General features: G+C 37.2%; 2 protein-coding genes across 2 annotated transcripts in view; one reads left to right on the top strand and one right to left on the bottom strand.

Moving 5' to 3' along the window:
* The window catches only part of spag5 (sperm associated antigen 5), a 29,122-nt gene extending 11,659 nt beyond the window's left edge, over positions 1–17,463 (top strand). Inside the window, exons 10-26 of the mRNA XM_051704979.1 lie at positions 854–946; positions 1,075–1,209; positions 2,758–2,851; positions 2,930–3,077; positions 5,687–5,737; positions 5,820–5,994; positions 7,726–7,859; positions 7,960–8,128; positions 8,740–8,863; positions 9,133–9,219; positions 11,664–11,790; positions 14,556–14,688; positions 14,784–14,864; positions 15,013–15,162; positions 15,394–15,468; positions 16,943–17,023; positions 17,101–17,463. Coding sequence (XP_051560939.1) covers positions 854–946; positions 1,075–1,209; positions 2,758–2,851; positions 2,930–3,077; positions 5,687–5,737; positions 5,820–5,994; positions 7,726–7,859; positions 7,960–8,128; positions 8,740–8,863; positions 9,133–9,219; positions 11,664–11,790; positions 14,556–14,688; positions 14,784–14,864; positions 15,013–15,162; positions 15,394–15,468; positions 16,943–17,023; positions 17,101–17,172 — 1,929 coding nt within the window. The 3' untranslated portion in view covers positions 17,173–17,463. The remainder of the gene's footprint in view (positions 1–853; positions 947–1,074; positions 1,210–2,757; positions 2,852–2,929; positions 3,078–5,686; positions 5,738–5,819; positions 5,995–7,725; positions 7,860–7,959; positions 8,129–8,739; positions 8,864–9,132; positions 9,220–11,663; positions 11,791–14,555; positions 14,689–14,783; positions 14,865–15,012; positions 15,163–15,393; positions 15,469–16,942; positions 17,024–17,100) is intronic.
* Positions 17,464–19,177: 1,714 nt separating this feature from the next.
* foxe1 (forkhead box E1) lies at positions 19,178–21,029 on the bottom strand. Its single transcript, XM_051705065.1, has 2 exons — positions 20,986–21,029; positions 19,178–20,705 (listed from the first exon to the last, which is right to left on the bottom strand). The coding sequence occupies exon 2, from the start codon at positions 20,668–20,670 to the stop codon at positions 19,606–19,608; it is 1,065 nt and encodes a 354-aa protein (XP_051561025.1). The 5' UTR covers positions 20,671–20,705; positions 20,986–21,029; the 3' UTR covers positions 19,178–19,605.
* Between the last annotated feature and the right edge of the window lie 4,654 nt (positions 21,030–25,683).

Raw genomic sequence — 25,683 nt, 5'->3', positions numbered from 1 at the left:
TCTTTTATATGTGAACAAGTTCTCACTGTCTTAACAGAATTAAATTATGGACTACAGATCATCTTTAAGTCCTTGGCATGAATGTTTTGATTACTGTTAAAGGGATGATTCACCCAAAATTATTCTCATCATTTACTCACCCTCATGCCATCCCAGATGTGTATGACTTTCTTTCATCTGCAGAACACAAATGAAGATTTTTAGAAGAATATCTCAGCTCTGTAGGTCCATACAATGCAAGTGAATGGTGTCCAGAACTTTGAAGCTCAAAAAAGCACATAAAGGCAGCATAAAGTATTCCATACGACTCCAGTGGTTTAATCCATGTCTTCTGAAGTGATCCAAACAGTTTTGGGTGGAACAGACCAAAATATAACTCCTTTTCCACTATATATCTTGACATCAGCAGTCTCCTCGCCGTTCATGAATTCAAGCTCGATTACACTTCCTAGAGTCATCTTGCTCTCTGCACATGAGTCAAGCACTAGGAAGTGTAATCGAGCTTGAAAAGGAGTTATGTTTTGATCTGTTCTCACATAAAACTGATTAGATTGCTTCTGAAGACATGGATTAAACCACTGGAGTCATATGGATTACTTTTATGCTGCATTTATGTGCTTTTATGAGCTTCAAAGTTCTGGTCACTATTCACTTGCATTGTATGAACCTACAGAGCTGAAATATTCTTCTAAAAATCTTCATTTGTGTTCTGCAGAAGAAAGAAAGTCATACACATCTGGGATGGCATGAGGGTGAGTAAATGATGAGACAATTTAAATTTATGCATGAACTGTCCCTTATAAGGCTTGCTTTGGCGTGTACTTAAAAGGGTGAATTGTTTGAACTCTCATAGGTTGAACTGAGCAAGTCATACATGGAGTCTTTCAGTGCAGCAAATGTACTATTGAGAAGGAAGCATGAAGATCATGTGAGCTTGACAGAGGAGGTAAGACTTCACATGAAACCATCAGTGTGCACTGTTTGGAGATTAAATGAAAATGACATGCAATGAGTTTAACTCAGTCTCTGTAAGGAACAAATGTAACAGATTTGCCCCGTTTCCTCCTCGGGCAGCTGAGAAAGTCTCAAGTGCTGGTTCAGAGGATAAACCCAGTGCTTCACCAGCTCCATCAGAAGGCTACAGCCGCCATGGAGCAGAGCAATCAGCATCTGACCATGAGAGACAGAGCCGTGCAGGAGAGAGACCAGGTCAAACCTTTATTTAAAATTATATAAATGTGTAGAATACATCAGCACTGTTTTCTTAAATCCTTTGTAGATGTTAGTTGCGCTGTTGTACTTTTAAAGGGGTATTGTGATGAGGAGGAGGGCGGGGCCGGGCTGTGACTACGCACACATCCGGCCCCCAATTGGGCTAATCAGCGAGAGAGAGAGCCACACGCAGCTGCCGTGTGTGCATTTATGTTTTGTGTCTTTTTGTTTAAGTTTAAATTAAAATATTACTTTGACTGTTCAGCTGGTTCCCACATCCTTCCTGGGTTTCAGCACCAATGTAATGAGGTTAAAATGGAAGAGGAGGTGGTGCATCCCGCTGCACTTATCCCTCTCCTCGGCACAGGATAGTTCACCCAAAAATGAAAATTCTCTCATCATTTACTCACCCTCATGCCGTCCCAGATGTGTATGACTTTCTTTCTTCTGCAGAACACAAATGAAGATTTTTAGAAGAATATTTCAGCTCTGTAGGTCCATACAATGCAAGTGAATGGTGACCAGCACTTTGAAGCTCCAAAAAGCATGTAAATGCAGCATAAAAGTAATCCATAAGACTGCAGTAGTTTGATAATGTCTTTTGAAGTGATCTAATCGGTTTTGGGTGAGAAGAGACCAAAATATAACTCCTTTTTCACTGTTCATCTTGCCATTACAGTCTATAGGAACGATTATTAATTCAAGCTCGATTACACTTCCTAGTGATTGACGCATGTGCAGAGAGCAAGATGACTCTAGGAAGTGTAATTGAGCTTGAATTCATAGTCGCCAAAGAGACTGATGATGTCAAGATTTATAGTGAAAAAAGGAGTTATATTTTGGTCTGTTCCCACCCAAAACTGTTTGGATTGCTTCAGATGACAAGGATTAAGCTACTGGAATGCTATGGATTACTTTAAAAATAATAATAATAATAATAATAATAACTTTTATATAGTGCTTTTCTAGGTACTCAAAGCACTTTACATAGTTGCGGTGTACTCTCCTCAAGCACCACCAGTGTGCAGCTTTCACCTGTAAGATGCAGCCATAGTGTGCCAGAACACTCACCGCACATCAGCTATTGGTGGAGAGGAAAGTATAGTTATGTAGCCAGTTCAGGGATGGGGATTATTAGGAGGCCATGATTGATAAGGGCCAATGGGAAAGTTGGCCTGGACACCGGGGTTACACCCTAACTCTTTACGAGTAGTGCCCTGGGACTTTTAATGAGCACAGAGAGTCCGGACATGGGTGCCGCGAAATTTGTGCTCCGTTTAATGTTTAAATATCCACCAGTTTAAAGTACCGGCAGTACCAAGTTCTGACTCAATTCTGTACCCGCGTGCTGTTTGTCTGCAGCCGGAAGCTTTTTAAACACTCGCGTGTGTACAGTATGTGCGCATGCTCTATATAGAGTGCTCGTTTCTCGTGGTGAATGCAGCTGTGCAGGTCTACTCCCGTTGTGTTAAGCATTGTAACCAATCACAGACATGTATGTTTCTCACTTTGTGTAATTTTTCAATTCTTTCCATAAATCCTCAGATGGAAAGTGAACTAGAGCAAACGAGGTCAAGCTTGCAAGATGCCAGTCAGCAGATTACAGACTTGAACATGCAGCAGACTATCTTGACTTCAGGTGCAAAGTGGTTTACTTTATGTAATTGTGCTATTATAAAGATAAGCTTTTGCTTGATGCTGCTGTGTATGTATTCAGAGATGTCAGTGCTGAGGGAGCAGCTGAATGAGGCAGAAGAGGAGCGCTCTCATCTGCAGAGAAGAAGTACTGAGCTCTCAGCCACTGTCACATCCACTCTGGCCTCTTACGCCTTCTTAGAACAGACCCTCGCCTCTGAGAACAGCAAGTATGTCAGCAAAAATATATACTCCTGTAATTTGCCTTCCAATATTAACATTTTATACCTGAATGACGGAATTACATCTATTTAGCGATGCACAGAGAATTTTGATTCAATAACAATTTTATATATTTATATATAAGGACTGTCAATCGATTAAAATGTTTACTGAATTAATTACATGGTGTGCTGATTAATTAATCGCAGTTAATTGCTTATATAAATATTTGCTGAGAAAGCTCCTCAGATAACAATAATTCAATATATAATGGTGAAATAATATTTACATTTATATAATATACATACAGTGCATTCAAAAATTATTCAGACATTTTTATGTTGCAGTCTTATGCTAAAATGCTTTAAATCTTTTTTTTTTCTTTTTTTTTTCCCACATCAATCTACACTCCATACCCCATAATGACAAAGCAAAAACCAGATTTTTGATAACTTTATTAAAAAGAAAAAACTGATATCACATTGACATAAGTATTCAGACCCTTTGCTATGACACTTTAAATTTTGCTCAGGTGCATCCCATTTCTCTGGATCATCTTTGAGATGTTTCTACACTTTGATTGGAGTCCACCTGTGGCAAAATCAATTGATTGGACATGATTTGGAAAGGCACACACCTGTCTATATAAGATCACACAGCTGAAAATGCATATCAGAGCAAAAACCAAGCCATGAGGACAAAGGAACTGTCTGCAGAGCTCAGAGACAGGATTGTGTCAAGGCACAGATCTGGGGAAGGCTACAAAAACATTTCAGCTGCATTGAAGGATCCCAAGAGCACAGTGACCTCCAAAATTCTTAAATGGACAGAAGCCTCTCCTCAGTGCAAAATGCATAAAATGCACCTAAAGGACTCTCAGACTGTGAGAAACAAGATTCTCTGGTCTGATGAAATGAAGATTGAACTGTTTGGCCTCAATTCCAAGCGTTACGTCTGGAGGAAATCAGGCGCCGCTCATCACTTGCACAATACCGTCCCAACGGTGAAGCATGGTGGTGGTAGCATCATACTGTGGGGGTGTTTTTCAGCGGTAGGGACTGGGGGACTGGTCAGGGTTGAAGGAAAGCTGAATGGAGATATCCTTAATGAACACCTGATCCAGAGCGCTCAGCACCTCAGACTGGGCCGTAGGTTCATCTTCCAACAGGACAATGACCCTAAGCACACAGCCTAGACAATGCAAGAGTGGCTTAGGGACAACTCTGTGAATGTCCTTGAGTGTCCCAGCCAGAGTCCAGACTTGAACCCAATCGAACATCTCTGGAGAGACCTGAAAATGTCCACCGATGGTCCCCATCCAACCTGACAGAGCTTGAGAGGATCTGCAGAGAAGAATGGCAGAAAATCCCCAAATCCAGGTGTGCAAAGCTTGTCACATCATACCCAAAAACACTCGAGGCTGTAATCGCTGCCTAAGGTGCTTCAACAAAGTACTGAGTTAAGAGTATGAATACTGTCAATGTGATATTTCAGTTTTTTCTTTTTAATACATTTTTAAAAAGTTATCAAAAATCAGTTTTTTGCTTTGTCATTATGGGGTATGGAGTGTAAATTGATATGGGAAAAAAAAGAAAGTATTTTAGCTTAAGGCTTAAACATAATGTGAAAAAATGAAGGGGTCTGAATACTTTATGAATGCACTGTGTGTGTGTGTGTGTGTGTGTGTGTGTGTGTGTGTGTGTGTGTGTGTGTGTGTATATATATAAATACAGTATATAGATGTGTAAATGTATGTAATTTATTTATACATACTCTATATACTGTGTGTGTGTGTCTGCATGGATTCTACAGCATGACAGCGGCCTCTAGAGGTGAATCATGTTGGTATTAGTTTTTTTCTAAATCTTTCAACTTTGATATTCATCCATATTTTTACCCTCATTTCAATTCGTTTTTCTATTGTGAATAGATAATCAAGTGTTCTTAATTGAAGCGTAGGCATGCAAAAAATAAATAAAAATACTATATTAAAATTTGCTCCGTCAACACACATTTTCTCCCAACTTCATGTTTTGTGAATAATAATAAACCTTATTCTTCAATAAACCTCATCTGGTGTAATAAATATAAATACAAAAACCCTTCATCTGGTGAATATGTAGGCTTTTAAAAGCTTCATTTGTTAAATACTTTAAAGCATTGTAACGGAGCCAAGTCTCTGTCATTTCAAAATAAGAGTCCCTGGTGTGTTCAGGCTTGATCAAAGTTGTAAGTCCCGTGTTATAAACCAGATCTTATTTTTGTGTCTGGTTATTGTTGAGATTTTGATTGAGCAATAAACTGCATCTAGGAGTTTTTTTTAATTTTGAACTCTTGCAGCCTCTTTTTGTGTGCTTGTCATAGTAAGGAAACACTTTGAATTATTTTTTTAATATTCTACAGATTGTTTAATTTAAAGCTGTTTAATCATTATCTGCCTTTTCCACTATAGTTTTCAGTATTGGTAAAATCCACTATCGGTCAACCTCTAATAACAATGATTTGAATGTTATATCCAATAACTAATGATGGCACATTTATACTGTGTTTTTGTTTTTATTTGAGACTTCATGAAATTGATATAAATCTTAATATATCAATTGTTTTTCGACCTTAGGCTGCAGCAGTCAATGCATGACACTCAGCAAGCCACTGAGAGAGCAAACTGGTAAATCTCCATATCACATTCCTGTATATATATAATATAATATATAATGGCACTGGACATAAATATTTAAATGCTTCCATAGTCTTGAGGCAGCATTGGAGATGTCCAGGAAACAGATAGAGGAATATGAGGAAGCACTGTCACAGAGAGAAACCCTGATTAAAGAACTCCACTCGGAAGCTGAGATTCATCGCCGTCAGCTTGGTCAACTGGCTCAACTGCAGACTGAGCTGTCCAGTGCCAGAGAAATGAGTGAGGTGATGGGAGATGATAATCTTTGCACCATAGAAAAAATATTATTAGATATTTTTAATATGGCCATCAATTGACACATTTTTTGTAACACTTCATAATAAGGTTCCATTCGTTATCATTAGTTAATGCATTAGGTATCATGAACAATATCTTTTATACAGCATTAATTAATCTTTGTTACTGTTAATAAAAATACAATTGTTCATTGTTAGTTCATGTTAGTTCATAGTGCATTAACTAATGTTAACAAATACAACTTTTGATTTTAAAAATGTATAAGTATGTTGAAATTAGCATTAAAGATTAGTAAATGTTGTAAAAGTATTGTTAATGTTAACAAATGGAATCTTATTGTCAAATGTTTCCCAATTGTGTTTTTTATTGACACATGCTATGCTGATTTAAGTGCATTAATCTCAATGGCAAATATGTAGTAAGCTCAGAATTAAGATGACTCAAAGACATTACATTTTGGCAGATGAGTAAAGTATTGAGCAATCACTGGTTCATTCAAAGCACCATAGATGGACTTTTTCAGCATCTCACGCCATGAGCTTTGTGTTTGAGACATTGTGTCAAGTTTAAAAAAAAAAAGGAGCTCCACTTGCATTCTGTTCCATTAATTTTCAGTCCATTCAGCTGTTTTTGTATGCAAGAACATTGTGTAATGTGCTCCTTAATGATTCTGTACTACTCCTCCTGTCACACTCAGTAATGCCTGCAGTAGCATGATTTGGGGGATAATTAAATGTGCTACTATGTTTTTTTTATTATTATTTCCCAATTCACCCTCCGTCTGTCATCAGTCGAACGTGAAGATAGTCCTATCCTAAATTCACACCATTAGTTGAGTCAGTGTTGCTGTGTCAGGCTTGCCTGCCCTCTCAAACAAGCAGATCACGTAGAAGCGGCACAGATGCACAATGTTTACACTTTCTGGGGAAATCAACCTACAAATCGTTCACTTCGATGTCTCTGTATATTAAGCTGGGATAAGAGAAATTATTTTAACATAAAAAATACACACAAGAGCTTTAAATCAACTGAGTTAATATGTTAAATTGAAAGCCATAGTTATTAAAGGGATAGTTCACCCAAAAATGTAAATTCTTTCATCATTTACTCACCCTCATGCCATCCCAGATGTGTATGACTTTCTTCTGCAGAGCACAAATTAAGATTTTTAGAAGATTTCAGTTCTACCAAAATTTGAGGTCCAAAAAGCACATTAAGGCAGCATAAATGTGATCCATGCCACTCCAGTGGTTTTATCCATGTCTTCAGAAGCGAAGTGTGGGTGAGAACCAGTCCTTTTTACCACCAATCTACAGTTTCACTTTCACATTCTTCATGCATATCGCCCCCTGTTGTGCAGGGAGGAGAATTTATAGTAAAAAAGGACTTGAATATTGATCTGTTTCTCATCCACACCTATCATATCACTTCTGAAGACATGGATTAAACCACTGGAGTCTTATTGATTACTTTTATGCTGCCTTTATGTGCTTTTTGGAGCTTCAAAGTTCTGGTCACCATTCACTTTCATTGTATGGAGCTACAGAGCTGAAATATTCTTCTAAAAATCTTCATTTGTGTTCTGCAGAAGAAAGTCATACACATCTGGGATGGCATGAGTGAGTAAATCCCCATCTATCCCAAAAACTATCCCTTTAACAGTACTTTCGCCGTGCCAGTTTCTCCCACAATATCAGGTGTTTGTCTCGTTCTATCAGTTCCTGCAGGCAGAGCATGAAATGGCACGGGAACAGATGGAGGAAAGTGAGAGATTGCTGCGGTGCCACCTACAGGGCCTCCGAGAAAGAAACCTGGAGTGTGAGGACCTCAAACTTGCTCTGGAACAACAGCGGTATACCACTCATGTCGACCCAATGTTACTTTCACAACAAATCCATCTTATCAGAAAAAGGGAGCATTTTTTAATCTCTCTTTTCCTTTTCATCTTCAAGGCTTGAGAAGGACTCTCTTCAGGAAGAGCTGGAAAGCACACAAGAGAAAGCCCGCAGCATGCTGCTGGAACAAGGGGAGCAGCTGGCTCAGGCATCTAATAATGTCATGCTGCTACACCATAGAGTGTGCTGTCTCACTAGCATCTTAAAGGAATCCCTCACTACCAAGGTTCTTATGTTTCGAACTATGCTTGTCAGAATATTATGCAGTGACTTGCATGTAACGTAAGCTCCACACAAGGTGATGATTACCACAGACAGAATTGTTTAATCTGTGTAATCTGATCCACATAAATCAGAATGTTTGCTCATGTGTTTGTGATCTATTAATATCAAAGACATACAAACATTATTAAAGTGCCAGGGACTTTATAATTTACAAGTGGCTGCAATATAATATATGGTTTAGGGATCATTCACTCAAAAATGAAAATTCTCTCATCATTTACTCACCCTCATGGCATCCCAGATGAAAAGTGGGTGTTTACATTGATGTCTTAAAGGGCCAGAGAGCTTAAAAACAAGTGTTACAGACAGAGGGCCAGAGATGGGGTGGAAAATCATATATTACTAAATTATGACCATTTTGGTGCAAAAACAACTTTACTAACATTATAAGTGGATCTCAGGGAAAATAATAAAATGATGAAAAAAAAAAGAAAAGAGAATGTCATGACCCCTTTAAATCCCTTTTCTTGATACAAAAATAAACACTCCTGCAACGTGTTGTATATGATTTAATTTGCTTGTCTTAATGTTTTATTGTTCTCTACTGCTCAGAAGTCAGAGAGCTCCGATACGACACTGCAGTCTCTCCGACATCCCTCCAGCTCTTTTGTGGATTCCATTATGGTGGCCATGATGAAGAAACAGGATCCTGAAATGGAGCCTCCGATGGGTTCAGGTGTGTTGTTTGGTGCTTTAGAGCTTCGTCTTGTTTTGGCTTGTTTGATTACTATGTGAAATTTTCTTCATATCTCAATAAGTTTAGTTTTTGAAGCTGTTAGGAGGAGCAATGTGAAGTGGATCCTTTAGGCACTGTTGTTGTATACATCTGTAACTCATGAAAGTAATTAAGGAGCAGCAATGAGATTATTAATAGAATTGTGGTTATCATCGAACATAAATTTGACACTTTCAATCAGTCTTGTCTTGTTGTGTAATGTTTTGCAGAGGAGAAAGAGATGCAGCATGACAGCATCGGCAGTGAAAGTAGTGCTTTTACCCGGATACCCCCAACTACACACACAGAAGTGAAAGGTACACACTGTTTAATCAAAGCGTTTGTTCGCAAGTACTGACATCTAATCTTTGGTGCTTGTACACATGGAACATGTACAAGAACAACTTGCAGCAGAACTGAGATTTCTTACGATCACGGAAGATCTTTTTAGTATGGTTATAGATGTGCCCATTAGATTGCTGCAGAGCAGCGGTCTCCAACATGGTGTGGAGCAGGGGTCAGAAATGAACTTTAACATTCGGGGGAAATATTTGCCCCCTGGGGCATTTTTTTGTTTTCCCTTTTGTAAGGACATTTTTCCTCTAAACATAAAATCATCCTTGTATGTCAAATACCTCCGTTTAATTAATTAAATTTGAATAATGAGATAATGTAGGCTGTTACCAATGAAATTAAATCAACTATTATTTGTAGAACTGGGTATTAGCATTGATTTCCCAATTTAATGTTATTCAGTTAGGTTCCAAATTTGATCCGATTCAATATCACATTAATGTAAAACCAGCACTTGCACGTAAGCACATGTTGAGAGGAAAACCCATCCAAAACTCCAAAAAGGCTGTTCGCTGTCCCCCACTTTGCTTGGTACATTTTCCTGCTTTTTTTGTGCTCAGCCGATCACATGCCTGTTTTGGAAAGTGCGACCATGTGTCCCCATGTGCTGTTGATCGAATAAACGGATAGTCCCACCCCAAACTCATGCCATTGGTTGGGTCAGTGTTGTTTTGGGCGGGACGCCTTGCTCAAAAGGAATTTCATTCAGATCTGCAATACATTTTCAGAGTTCAGTGGTAATAAATGGTATTTCATTGCCCTCCCAGATTATTTTATTCCAAGTAGCTCTTACTCACGATAAGGTTGAGGAGCCCTCATGGAGAGTAATTTTGTTTTCTAGCTAACCCAGGCCAGGAGCCACTGTTGTGTTTTTGATAAAATGCTTGTTTGGTGGTCACCATGCATTGAAGTCATGACCACTGGCTCTTTAGAGAGGGCTATCCAAACATGCCTCAGTCAGAAAGCTGATTACAATACTGGCAATGTCTGTTTGTGCCTGCATGTGCAAATGTTCTCAGCAATAAGCTGAGCAGTTTCAGATTGAGCGTTCAGGCAATCCTGCAGATCTTTAACGTAAGGTAATCGAAAGAGACCACAGTTATACCTGTGTCCACAGGATTCATGAACTGCAACCATTTTATTTTGGCTGTCATATGTTTATTTTCCAAAGTGGGGTGCAAGTAAACGGGCTGAGGTTTAAAGGTGCCTGAGAAGTGTAGGATTTACACTGTCTCAAGTATACTGTATGACATGTTTCACAGTCTTGAGTAGTGTTTTGAAAACCTGTATGTGACATTAATCCTAATCAATCTTCATTTCATTAAAGGTGCTGTAAGCTCTTTTTATTTTTATTTATGGAAAGGTATGCAAAAACTTTCCCTTCTCCCTGAAAGAGTGGGGTGTTGGAAAGAGGGGGCGTGGCTAAGTCAACGGCTCAGTCTCGTGAAAATTCCAGAACGCTAAAGTCGCTTACAGCACCTTTAATGTAAATGCATGTTTTGTATGATTTTATAAACAAAGGTATCATACTATTTGTAAATTACGCAAAATATCAAGAAATTGTTAAAGGGACAGTTCACCCAAAAATGAAGATTCTCTCATTTCCTCACCCTCATGCCATCACAGGTGTGTATGACTTACTTTCTACTGCAGAACACAAATTAACATTTTTAGAAGAATATTTCAGCTCTGTAGGTCCATACAATGCAAGTGAATGGTGACCAAACTTTGAAGCTCCTAAAAGTGCACAAAGGCAGCATAAAAGTAACCCATAAGACTCCAGTGGTTTAATCCATGTCTTCAGAAGTGATATGATAGGTGTGGGTGAGACACAGATCAATAAGTAAGTCCTTTTTACTATAAATCTCCACTTTCACTTTCACTTCCCCTTCCACATTCTTTTGGTTTTTGGCAATTCGCATTATTCGTGCATATTGCCACCTACTGGTCGAGGCTGGTCAAAGGTTGAGATTTTTATATATATATATATATATATATAATTAAATATTGACCTGTTTCTCACTCACACCTATCATATCGTGTCTGAAGATACAGATTCTTATGGGTTACTTTTATGCTGCCTTTATGTGCTTTTTGGAGCTTCAAAGTTCTGGTCACCATTCACTTGCATTGTATGGAGCTACAGAGCTGAAATATTCTTCTAAAAATCTTCATTTGTGTTCTGCAGAAGAAAGAAAGCCACAGGTTTGGAACGAAATGAGGGTGAGCAAATGATGACAGAATTGTCATTTTTGGGTGAACTATCCCTTTAAAGCACCTTTAGACTCACATGATCGCTCCAACATTACTGAAGTCACAGAAAAAACTGTTTAATAATGTAATATCCAGACAATTTAAAATGTTCAAATCTATAATTATCACACAATGCCACTTTTTGTGTCTTCAGAGGAGAAAGAGAGCTGTGTGTTGAAACTGTTGTCTGATCTTGGTGAGACGATCTCAGATCTTCAGAATACCATTAACCAGCTGAGAATCCTGAAAGACTCAGAACATCAGACTCTGCAGCAGACCATGTGAGTTACACTCTTGATTTACTGATGCTGCTGTAGGCTGTGCTCGTTACAGAAGCAGGTACCTTACTGCCGAGTCTGTCAATGATTTTACAGACAGCAGTTATGCTGAAGGAATCTCTTAATGAAACTGGTTTCATCCAAGGCTTCATTATATCATAATGTGGACAATTTCCATGTTTGGTGGTAAAATATGAAATGCCTCAACTCACACACACACACACACACACACACACACACACACACACACACACACGTACAAATAAGTTCAATGGACTAGGATAAAATGTGTTTTACAAAACAACCCTCTACTATCATGTTGGAGAGAGAATTGCTAGTAAATGTTTGTTTTTACTCGCCAGATTTTTGATGACATGTAAGCATAATGTAACTAAAAAAATATATTAAGCAAACAGAGAGAGGGGGCCTCTTCATATATATTCATGCAATATAGTAGATTGTAATTTTTTTTTTTTAGATTTTACTTTGATTTTAATCACATTTTAGCTTTTTAAAAATTTAGCTTTTTCACATTTTATCAATTGATATGATGTCATGAAATCACATTTTTAATAATGATACAAGCTGTTGTCACTGTTTGAAATTTCATACACATTTTTAACAAAACAATTCACAAGGTAGGAACCTAATAATGAAAATTAGGGGTCATGATTGTGAAATTTGGCTGAGTTAATTGTCAAACAGATAATTGCGATTTATGACGATTAATTGCCTGTTTTAGGTGTTTCACGAATATGATGATTAATTACCATACAAACTCACTATGCACACAACAAAGTCATTTATACAAATTTAGCTTGGATCATATAATAAAATAATGAGATGATTATTTCCAGACTTCAAAAACATATGAATGACAGTCAAATATAAAAGTATAACATTTAAAATAATTAAAATAATATTTTAATGATCAAAATGTCTAAATAACTAAAATATATCTTATTTGTCCGATTTACTTTTGATCCATTGGACTTTTTCAATGTTTCGTTTTCTTTTGCTTCTTTTGTAACCCAGCCAACCTGTATAGATATTATATTATATATTATAATATAAATATATAATATATAATAATAATATAATATATAATATAATATAAATATATAATATAATATAAATATATAATATATAATATAATAATAATAATATATAATATAATAATATAAATATATAATATAATATAAATATATAATATAATATAATATAATATAATATAAATATATAATATAATAATATAAATATATAATATAATATAAATATATAATATAATAATATAATAAATATATAATAATATAGAATATAATAATTTAAATATATAATATAATATAATATGATATATAATAATAATATTTTATATATTTATATTATATATGATATTATATATTTATATTATAATATATTATATATTTATATTATAATATATTATGCAATAGTAAAATATTTCTGCCTTAAATTCTTCACATTCACACATTATTTTAAGGCTCTCTGATTAACTCACAAGCCCTTATTTCTCGTGGAGGAAGACTTTGCATTTTATCTCCACAGAAATAGAGCAGGTCATCTCCTATGTCTCACTGCGTGTTATTAACACTGCGTGAATAAACCCACAATGACCATGGACATTTGCCATTACATGGCTGTTAAGTGAAACTGGCACAAAATGAATTCGTTTATACCTTGTTTATGTTTTCGCGGGAGTTTGGCTCAAGCCTCTGTAGACGGCGTGCACATCAGAGCGCTTGAAGTGGTTCATCTTCATGCTCTCATGAGAGCTGCTCTTGTGACGTCGGCGGTGCGGTTCCCTGAGATGCTCGGAGTTCAGCTGAATGAAACACAAGTGCTTTTTCCTGCATGCTCATGAGACAGCATGCAGGGAAAGGCGAGGCTGAATGCAGCTTCTTAATCAACTGCTTTTTATTCAGTAAACGGGCCTCGGTGCTTCAACACTACACAACTCTATCACTGGCGAGTGAAATGTTAATGTTTACTCACCAGTGGCTAATAACAGACATTTTATTTGGTTGCATATGCGAGTGATTTACTCACAATGTAGAGGGCTGCAAAAGATTTTTGATAAACTTGTAAAATGACACCCTTATGTACTCTATATTGCAGAATGATACTATATTTCTGTATTACTGTATGTAACGCACGCATCATAGGGTTAATGTCAATGATCACACAACATAAACCACAAATGAGATACAAACAGATTCAGCATTTCACACAAGAGTTAAAGCACTAAATCTTTCATTTGTTGTTTCTGTTTGTTACCAATCGGTTTCAGTCGTATTTGTCAGATTATAGCTGACCATGTACCCAGGATACCCAACCACCTCTAAATGTTCAGCATTCTACTGAATTAATAAATGCAAATTAACAACGAAAGGTTTTAGTGTTCAGTACACTTGTATAACTGCACATTGACAACTTCTGAGGATTTTACACCCGGATTGTTTGCTCTGGCTGTTCTGCTGATTGATTCCTGTTCTAATCATGTACTGTCTAACTTAGATCTATACTTATATACTGGCTGCACACGGCATCAGATTTATGCTCAATGATATTGAGTGCAGTGGATGGTAAGATTACGGACATATTTCAATCGCTGATTATTCATGGTCCAATTTAGAGATGGAAACGAGAAAATAGTGGAACAAAGGAAGGTTGTTCTACTAATTTGTAGAATCCAATGCAGCCTTGTTTTTAAGTCTGTAACATTCAATGATTGTCATAACCTGCTATTTCAGATGTGACCTGCAGGAGGCGCTGCAGACAGAGTCTCAGGCACACTTACTGGAGGTCTTGGAGCTAAGGCAGAATGTGGACAGACTGCAGGCTCGGGTGGAGAAGGATGCTGTGGTCCTGCAGCAGAAATCTCAGGTATACCTTCAGCTGTCTGTTTAAGAGTGATTTTGCATTGGATGTTTTCCTGGCTTGAGGTTTTGCTGACTTCAATTTGCATTGTGCTCTTTAAGGAAGAAAAGCGCCTGAGGAAACTCTGTAGTGAGTTAGAGGAAAACACAGAAGCCACTCACAAATACAGAGCAGAGAATAGTGTATGTATCCACTGACGGTACAAACATAACGATGATAACATTTTCTCTTTACCACCATCATTGATGGATAAAATGGTGTGGTCATTGCAGTGTTTTAGTTTGATTCGTTGTATAGTAACTAGTCCTGTCTGTGATTGTGGGGAAACAGGAGTTGCGCCGAGAGGTCGCTGATTTGCGTCGAATGGAGCAGCAGGCGCGAGTGGAGGCTCAGGTCCTGAGGGAGGAACTTAAGCAAACAGGTGTCCAATCAGCAGCCAGTACAAGTGCATTGGATGAACGAATCAAACTCCTCCGAGAGGTATGCTAGTTCATCAGTTCTTCCTCTGCATTGCATTAAACATTTTTATGCAATTAAATGGAAGTACCGCAGTATAGTTGAATACACACTACTGAATAGAAAAAGTAAACCTTTTAGGACTCTTCTTTTGTCTGATGATGTGTGTAAAAGTAGTGTTTTATTTTTATTGGTTGTTTATATCAACACACCCCCTGGAGGTCACACATCTTTACATAGACACTCTATTCTTAGGTTGAGAAACTCAAGGCAAATTTAATGGAAACTGAGGAAAATCGTGCTAAGGTGCTGGAGAGGGCGAAAAGACACGTAAGTGGTGACCTGTCCTTGAATCTGAATATTACATGTATTGAATATTGTTACGAGCTGTTCAGGTCATTTTCCTATGGTTTTTATTATGGCATTTTTAGAATGGACCCTTTTCACAGACGTGTTATGATGTGTCTGCTTTATTTAACAACGTATATGTACCAAACTTTTTTATATTTCCAATTTTAAACACATTTGGTGTAAATGTATAACGTTGAACGCACCCTGGAGTAAGTTTTACAAATCAGCTGCTGAGGGAGTGACAGAAAATGAGCCTCTCTCTCTCTCTTCTTACTGCTGTTATCCAGCGCTGTATATTTTTATCTTCCTTTGAAAAGCAGTGAAAGCACAATCGTTGAGATTTTCTATTGCGGTTGGAGCAAACGGGTGTGCAAAAATGACATCTGTTCTCTCATCCACCGTCATTCAAGTTTACCCAACTGTGATTCTACTTCCGCTCTGCAAACCCGGAAATGAGAGAAGGGTCCATAGGGTACAATAAGATCTGTAGTAAACAACTTTAAGACACTTGGACATTTTGGTGTACAACATAAATTACACGCAGACTGTGTACACACCCATGTTGAATGTGGCCCATATCTGATATTTTTCCACACACGTGACACTGATCTGTTAATTGAATGACCATGTGACAGTCCGATCTGGGACACTTTCATATGTGGAAATTAACTGGATACTTTTCAGTTTTTTTCCAATGTGCCTTCAGTTTGAACCGCCAGGTCAGATTTAATGTGATTTTTTTACATCAATCTAACTCAACATTCGCATTTGTGCACTTCATTTCCAGCGTGTATAGACGTGTTTTTGTTTGAAACATTTAATTGCGAGTCATCTTTTCTTGTAAATGCATTCAGTTCTTTTAAGGCAATAAAATTAAAGGCTCAATAGTGGGGTTCAGCGATTTGTTTGGATTACATGTGGTAAAATCTGTGTGTGATATCGAGATTGATTTATGTTCTGGAAATGCTCGTGCAGAACACACAGTTTCTGTATTTCTCAAACTGTATCAAAATGCTCTTCTTATCTTTCATATGTTATTTTATGGATTTTATGGTGTTTAAGTAATATTACACTCTTGAGCTTCCATGATAATTAAATTGCACCATATGAGCACAAATCACTTGCTGACATACAGTATTATTAGATAGGCTTTAAGTGTCCTATCTGCTTAAAGTACATTTTTAAATGCAATTTAATTAATTATTCATATTATATCGATGAAACTGGTTTTCACCATTTTTAAATAACATTTTTGCCTTCTCTAGTTCATTTTAATTAGTTCAAATCTTCCATGTAGTCTCTCCAGTTAATATGAGCTCATAAAATTGCATGCATAATAACTATAAATGAAGTAGCAGAATGCTGTCTCCAATTTTAATTGTCACCCATAATTAGTTTGTGTGTTCTAAGGATGTGAGTTGAATGTTTTAATCACTGAACTCTGGCTCTGTAGCAAAGGGTCCATGCCATGAACCAGAGTAAACTGGAACGAGAACTACATCTGCTTGATGATATGATCGAGACCGTGAGACAGGTGAGCAGACCCTTAAATTATCCATTCAATCTGTCTGTCTGAAATAAATTAACAACTATACAATTGATCATTCACAGACGTTGTCTTCTGTTCCTGATCTTGTCAAGAGCTGTCCTGAACTACAGAAACTCGTAGAATTCCTCGGATGAGTCCTTAAAAATGTTTCTTTTTTTTAAACACGTAATTGTTGAATAAATTGGTTTCTCTTTCTCTACTCTGTTTTAATTTAATTGAAATGTAAAAAATCAAGCAAGTTTTGTTTTATAATATGCCACAAACTGGTGTACGATACAAATAAAATGTAGCAGAAATATTTGTACATGTGTTCTTTGTCTGTCCATGGGTAATGAACTATTAGAATTGTTTCCAGGAAGATTTGAAATGCTTGTATTAAAGATTGATTGTTTAACAAACTCTGTGAATAAATGCTTGTTTGGTCTGAATCCTGTATACAGTAAAGGCTGATTGATGAGCTGATGAAGTCCAGTAATTAATCTTTAGTGATTCTGATCATGCCAGTGCTTGTGAAAACCTGATGAGCACTGATGCTTTAATCCTCTCATTCTAGTTCAGTGTTCACACTGATGTACTCTTCTGCTTCACTGATACTCAATACCTCCGTCTCTTCTTTGGCATGCCATTTAAAACCTACGCAAACTCGACTGCTAACGTGTTCCTTCTCACCATTACTGATTCATAATGTATATCCAGTTCTTTTAGAAGTTATTTCTGGTTCATAAGTTTGTCAAAGATTCCAACATGACAACCCAGTCCTTTTCATGACATATACTAGATTGTTTAGTGATTGAAGAATGATTATTCGTATTATTTTTAAAAGCTTTCAGTAATGTCCCCTTAAGTGTGTGGAGTCTTCCTGAAGAGACATCAGAGGGTCTTTACATTGAGCGGACAATAGAGTTATCTGCACATTGCTAAACGGGTTGAATGCATTGTTCTTCTTTCGTGACAAATGGATTTATTTTAAATTTATAATAATAGCATGCCGCAATATTTTCAGAAGGATAAAACCAGGAGGGAAGAAGTCTAATTTGCTATGACCTATTTTGTAAATTAATTTGGTTACAACATGGATTTCTGGAAAATGTAGAAATCTTGAGTTCTAAAGGATTTATTTTCAGTGTGTGTATGTGTGTGTGTATATATACATATATATATATATATATATATATATATCTCAATATGGTTCAACCCTTGGCTTTGATAAACAGATACATTCTGTTGTAAAAGGCAGCTTTAATTAGCTTGGAATGATTTCTAGGCTAAACCTCATATTTAGTTTCAAAGATTTAGAGATGGTAGTTCATGCTTTTATAACTTCCAGGATGGGCTATTGTATCTCTCATTATGCGGGACTCTGTCAGCGGCCACTGTCCCACCTGCAGCTGGTACAGAATGCTGCTGCCAGGCTACTGACTGGCATTAAATACAGAGAGCTTATTACCCCTGTGTTATCATCTCTTCACTGGCTGCCAGTTCAGTACAGGATTGAGTTTAAGATTTTATTTGATTTTAAAGCGCTACACAATTTGTCTCCATTACATTGCAGATCTCCTGAGCCTTTATACTTCTAGGCCACTGAAATCTACAAACCAAATGTTGCTGCCTCTCCCTCGGTCCAAGCAAAAGTCAAAGGGTGATCGCGCATTCTCTGTAGCTGCTCCTAAATTATGGAATAATCTTCCCCTTTATATTCGTTCGTCCCCGTCTATAGAGATTTTTCTTAAGTGTTGGCTGAAAACACGTCTTGAGTATTGGAGATATCTGCTCTGACATTGATCTCATCTTGTATATGCAGCTTTTTATTAGAGTTTATAGTGCTTTAAAATGTATTGTGTAATGTGTGTTGATGGTGTTTGTTAATTTACTATTTTAAAATGTCTAAATTGTGAAGCACTTTGGTCAACTCTGTTGTTTTTAAATGTGCTATATAAATAAAGTTGAGTTGAGATATATATATATATATATATATAATGTTGCTGTAGAGCCTAACTGTGTGCCTTTACAACATTAATTGTAAATGTTAAATATGATTCCTTAGAAATACTCGTGAAATTGTTTTCGTCCTAAAGACAGGAATACACAACCTCTTGTAGAAACATTTTATATGAATGAATGAAGTAAAAGTATCAGCGGAAGTGTTTTACACTTTTAGTTTTATCATAGATGGCAATTATAACAAGAGCATATACAAAACGTATGACACATTTCACTCATCTAATTACAAACAAAGCCCCTGCCAAAGTCTTGATCTGTGTAAACATTTCAGTTTTAATCTTTGTGCCTTTTTTTATAATGTTTGTGATGGGAAAGGTTAGCACAGATCATTTTAACTTACTCATTTGAGGAAATCACAGGTAAAAAAAGAAAGTGTTTAAACATGACATTTTCCATATTAAATGTAAACATACCATTTTCTGCTATGCTAAGAGTGGTATGACACAGGGCTATCACAATGTTGATTGTTTTTTATTTTTACCATTTGGATATTTTTTTTAATGACTCTCCAAATGTTCCTGTGTGGCAGCAGTTATCATAATGGGAAAATCATCTTCGGTCTTGGATTAGGTGGCAGACACGAACCTGTCCATATTACCTGAGTAAACTGGATGCCTGATGTAGGCTCCAGAGCTACCTACTGGGCCAGAGTTATTGTACTGGACGAAAGAGCCCAGCTGTGCCGGGGAGGTTCTACCATACGGGTCCCCGACAGCATCACCAGCAATGGGAGATAAGCTGGAGATGGCCATCCTTCCTGTTGGCCCGTAGGTCTGAGCGCTGCCTTGTGGATATGATACCTGAGTTTGTCCATGTCCTGGGCTGGAATAAGCAAAGGCCATGTTATTGGAGGAGCTAGAGCAGCATGACAGCACCGTCTCCCCGCTGCAGGACTGATGCTGGAAGCCTGGTCCTCCCAAACTGCAGGAGCCACTCTCAGGGCTGAAACTGCGGCAAGACTGCTGAGGCATCATCTCTGCACTTTCACCCATCCCTCTAGGTGACCCAATGAGAGAGTTGATTCTGAAGACCCTCGACTGACTTGAGCCAAAGCTTGGAGAGGCAGATTGGTAGTAGGCAGAAGACAGCTGTTGTGCATATTGTGGGCTCACAGCCATGTTTGAGTAGACAGAGTTGGCGTAGGCTGAGCGTGCAATCTGTACCGATGAGAAGACGGGAGACTCGTGCACGTACGATGAGTATGTAGTGAAGTCGCTGCGCTTGAAACGCTTTCGACGCCGTAGAAAGCTGCCACTTTCAAACATGTCTTCTGCGTTGGGGTCTAGTGCCCAGTAGTTTCCTTTTCCCGGTCTGCCGGGTTCACGTTGGATCTTGATAAAGCAGTCATTGAGTGTCAAATTATGCCGGATAGAGTTCTGCCATTTCTTAGAGTTGTCTCGGTAGAAAGGGAACCTCTCAGTGATGAACTTGTAGATCCCTCCCAGAGTGAGTTTACGGTCGGGCGAGTTAGCAATTGCCATGGAGATCAGAGCGATATAACTGTATGGTGGTTTGCCTCGCTGAAGGGGCCTCTTCCTCCGGCGGCCTCTTTGTGGCTCTGCTCTCTGGTTGTCATTCACTGAAAGACTGGTCTCAGATGGAGATTCACTCTCCACTTTAACCACAGGCATGACTCTGGTTACAATGACTCCCAACCGTAGTACAGCTTTGGAAATCAGAACACAGTTTCACTCCGTCAGGTAAACTTAGCTTAGTTGAGATGAGCCAAACCTTTGTCAGGAGTAACTAATGTTCTTTGCTTGGTGGAAATATACTAGTGAAAAAATACCAGTCATAATGCAGAGCTTAAAATCCCCAACTAGAAATGTCAGTTCCTTCAGTGAAGAGAAATCACTTCAGATGTGTCCTTGTGTTATTATATTCTATGCTGCCCTTACTTCTGTTCTAAAAAAATGACCAAGGTTAAAAAAAATGTGAGCACTCACATGAACAGCCTTATTTGAAGGTGTAGTCTGTCTGGAGAGAGAAGTGAGCAGTCAATAAATGACTGTGTTACCTCTGTTACCTGAAGAGTTATTAGCCACACCTCCTCAAGCAGGTTGTTTATCACGTGGCTGAAAGCACATGCCCCTGCAGATTTGTACGTCTTCAATCTCTCTCAAAATCGTTAACATTTATTTACTTCCAGTTTTGTGGAAACCACTTTATTAAAAGAAAATCTGATGTCCATTTAAACACTATTTTGGATCCATTTTATATCATAGGTGTCTTTAACTATGTACTCAAAGGGATAGTTCATCCAAAAATGAAAATTCTCTCATCATTTACTCACCCTCATGTCATCCCAGATGTGTATGACTTTCTTTCTTCTGCAGAACACAAATGAAGATTTTTAGAAGAAAATTTCAGCTCTGTAGGTTCTTACAATGCAAGCGAATGGGTGCCAACATTTTTAAGCTCCAAAATCGACAAATATATTACAGATGACTCCAGTGGTTTAATCCATGTCTTCAGAAGTGATATGATAGGTGTGGGTGAGAAACAGATCAGTCATTTTTCTTTCACTTGTGTTTTTAGTGATTCACATTATTTGTGCATATCACCCCCTATTGGGCAGGGAGGAGAATTGATGATAAAAAATGACACTTCTGAAGACATGGATTAATCCACTGGAGTCTTATGGTTTACTTTTATGCTGCCTTTATGTGCTTTTTGGAGCTACAAAGTTCTGGTCACCATTCACTTGCATTGTAAGGACCTACAGAGCTGAAATATTCTTCTAAAAATCTTCATTTGTGTTCTGCAGAAGAAAGAAAGTCACACACATCTGGGATGGAATGAGGGAGAGCAAATGAGAGAATTTTCATTTTTGGGTGAACTGTCCCTTTAAGTGTTTGATACAATGTACTTATGTACAGTATCTGACATAAATGGATGACACTCAGCTTATGTTTTGAACTATCAGAAAGAAATATGCCCTCATTAAAGTAAAAAATTTCCCCGAAAATCAAATCCAGGAGAAAATATTGCCCCTTAATGTAAATTTGTTACACTGCTGGAATATAAACAAATGACATAGCCAACTGATCTTTTTTTTGTATTTTTTTATTTATTTTTTTGTATATATCACATTCAATTCAATGCAGATTTATGAACAATTAACACAGACATTCATTCTGCTTATGTTTCATAAATTAGACTAAAGAATCAAACCACTTGACTTATTTGTTCTTCCTTTCCCAGAAATAAAATATACTCAGACAACGCCATTCCATAGGTTTTAACACTTTTGTGCAAAGAAATAATCAGTCCCACTTTATATTAGGTCTATTTAACTACTATGTACTAACATTAAAATACATGCAATACAGTGTATTTATTGTGTAACTATATGGTGTTCTGCAAAATTCTCACAAGATTCACATTTGCTACTGAGGTTGAGGTACAGGTAGGTTTAGGAATAGGATTGGGGTTATGTTGGGTTAGGTTTAGGGATAAAATTAACAGTGTAACTACAGATTTGAATTAAATGTAGGTACTTCAAATGTTTAACAACTTTAAAACAAACTCAAGATTTTGGAATGATTAATTAAATCAATATTAATTCAAACTTTATGCCATAATATGTATAACTATGACTATAATAGAATGTTACGTTATGAGGGCATTTTTTGCTCCCACGTTTTGGATTTCGGGGGCAATTTTACCCCAAACCCCCTTCATTTATGACCCTGTCCAGTACTAAATAAAAGACCCTCAAGTAGCTACACCTCTCTGGGTTATCTCTGAAGCATTTAAAATAACACGTTTTTATTATTTGCTCTGTGATTTTTATTTTTACTAAGCCTGTTTTTGTTTATGTTTGTTTTGTTATGTCGGTTGATAAGTCATCTTACTTTACTCTACATGTACTGTAGCAGCTCATTTGTTTTCATTAACTTTCATGACATTTTCTAGCTGCCTACATACCAGGAACTAATGGACAACCTGTTTGTGTATTTTTGGAGCAAGCCAAACATTGGGATTCATTTTGGCTAAAGTGGGACATCTAATAGCCCTTTTTAGTGGTCAGATAAGCTCCATGATCTGTCCTCTGTAGATCGTTTTTTTTCTTTAGTGCCGTGTCAGGCGGTTTCATCTGCGTGAGAAGATGTAAATATGTGAGCGTGAGCCACACAGTGTTCCTCCCTCTGTTTTAACAGCATGCAAATCTGGGTCACATTTTGGTGTGTGGGTATAGACAGGCTGATACCTACGCCAAATACTGTATCCCGTTTCCATGTTGGGAAGACATACGTTTAATGCCATTAAAAAGTGCAATGCTTCCAAATGGTATTACTAACAGGACTTTTGTGCCCCTTAGCTGATAGGAAATCCTATTTTAATACCGGTTCACACTGAGGAGTCCTCTTGACTTGTCATTAAACAACCTCTCTGATTTTCCTCTCTGACTGATCTGATTTAGCATTCAGTTGTATGCTTCACGCTGGTGGGAGCTACTGTAGTATTTACCCAACACTCAGGCTAAACCTCTTGTGTATGAGCACATTAGGCTAACTGGGAAGTCTCATGCTGGGAGAGGTTGAGAGGATGTGCTGAGATGTTGTAGACAAACAGCGAGCTGATCTCCAATGGCTGGGCTGTTCCTCGGACAGACGCCAACACAATGAGCCTCTACTCAAAGGTTAAACATTGCTTGGGATTACAGAGAGATTCCTCACCTGTCATCTGAGGGTAATCCCTTGTGCTTGGTGGATTTATAAAGGAAATTTCCTAAGGGCTGCCCACCCTTGTGCTGTTGGCAGAAAACGCTCTAGAGATGAGTCATAAAGAGTTGCTCCGTCACCTAAAGGATCTTACATTTAAGAGAATCACAATGTTGTGTTCATGCTATCTTTATGTCAATAGAGTTTATCAAATATAAAATACAAACAAACGGTGCAAATTACACGAGTTTTCAACAGTTCTGTACTATTTCTGCAATATGTATACTGTGCACAACATGTGCATTTTCTGTATGCATGGATTACCCAAATGACATACTATATTTATCAAAATACTAGCGGCCAACAACAGTACTACACAGAATGCTGTATGCCACAATGCAAAGCTCTTGACTTGACCTTCCGATTTTTAACATCTCTTTCTTGATGCATTATTAAGGAATGATTAGACTTCAAAATAAGTGTTTTTAATTCCAAGATGATAACTGGATGCCAGTCTGAATTGAACATGCACATAATCATGTCATTTGACAACAATTTAACATGCATGAAATGTTTATTGTTGCATAATGCATTTTGCATAATATACTGAATGTATAAATTAGGGCTGTCAATCGATAAAATGTTTTATTCGAAATAATAAATGATGTGCTGATTAATTAATCGTAATTAAGCACGTATCTATATTTACTGTGAAAGGCTCCCAAATAATGATAATTTCATATACAATAACTAAAATATTTATAGATATATAATAAATATTATAATTCAGGTAATTCAAATACATTAAATATTGTGGCATCAGACAAGTAAAGCATTTAGGCAATACAAAAAAGTGGCTTTAAAAGTCGAAAATATGATTTGCTTTATTTATATATCATTGAATATAACTGTATTACTGGCCTAACAGCAGGAGTGCTGACTGCCCCTTACTGCATCAAGGTTGAACATGAAGCTTGAACTGCTCCAATGGTAGGAACCTTCATTATTAGGGAATGAACCTACAGGTCGGAGGCATGATTAATTATGTAATTTTTCTTCATATAATTAAACACACCAAATAAGTTAAATTGACACTCCTAAAATATACAGAAAATAGTAGGCAGTAAACATTGTTTACTGTGTGCTAGTGCTCCATTCCGAACATGTGCCATGCACCAGAAGGCCAATACACGAAAAGAATGTTTTGTACCATGTGATCATTAGAACGTTTAATAACGTTCTTTTTAAATGACATTACTCTGTGCTAAGGGTGAGTTAAACACCAGCTGCAGTGTTGCCCGAGAAAAAAAGGGACCTGATCTGGAAAATTAAGCTGAAATGAAAAAAGAAAATGCATCCAAAAATATTTCAAATTTACATCTGGACATTGAAAATTAATTAATAATTAATTAATAATTAATTAATAATTAATTAATAATCTCGCCTGCATGCATGCACACATTGTGTGGCCATGTTTGGTTTAAACGTCAACTTAAACTGAATTATTTTCATTTCTTAAACCAGAGAACTCATGTTCTTCTGGAACTTATAAGGTCCTGAATCAACTTCACACTGATTTAATGACCAACATTTGGGTAAAGCAGAGGAGAGCACACATTCATTGCTCTTTAGCTGTAATAAGCCATACGACACTGGACATTATCACAAAGTAAGGCCTAAATACAAAAAATGAACTGTATGGATAACTGAATCTTAATTACAGATCTGCATCTCAGTCAAACCCCTGCAGCAACAAATGTGAATGAATGCAATTCAGTGAAGACTTGGAAACAACTGAGAAATGTATTTTTTACCACTAATATTTTGCCTTGTGTCTGGATTAACTGTGCATGTGCAGTATATGTAGTTGTTAAAAAGGTCTTCAGTATGACACGTAAAGCTACATCCACAATGTGCAATTTGGCGGAAAACAAAAGTGTGATGCAGCGATGCTTGTGTTCTACTAAAAACAGAGAA

Source organism: Myxocyprinus asiaticus, chromosome 8 (assembly GCF_019703515.2).
Source record: "Myxocyprinus asiaticus isolate MX2 ecotype Aquarium Trade chromosome 8, UBuf_Myxa_2, whole genome shotgun sequence".
In the NCBI taxonomy this organism is placed as follows: Eukaryota; Metazoa; Chordata; class Actinopteri; order Cypriniformes; family Catostomidae; genus Myxocyprinus; species Myxocyprinus asiaticus.
The sequence above is the reverse complement of the archived record's forward strand: the minus strand, read 5'-3'. Positions and strand labels throughout refer to the sequence as shown.

Bases quoted from the DNA above. Each gene is read 5' to 3' on its own strand.
- foxe1 (XM_051705065.1), bottom strand. From the start codon at position 20,670: ATGCCTGTGGTTAAAGTGGAGAGTGAATCTCCATCTGAGACCAGTCTT.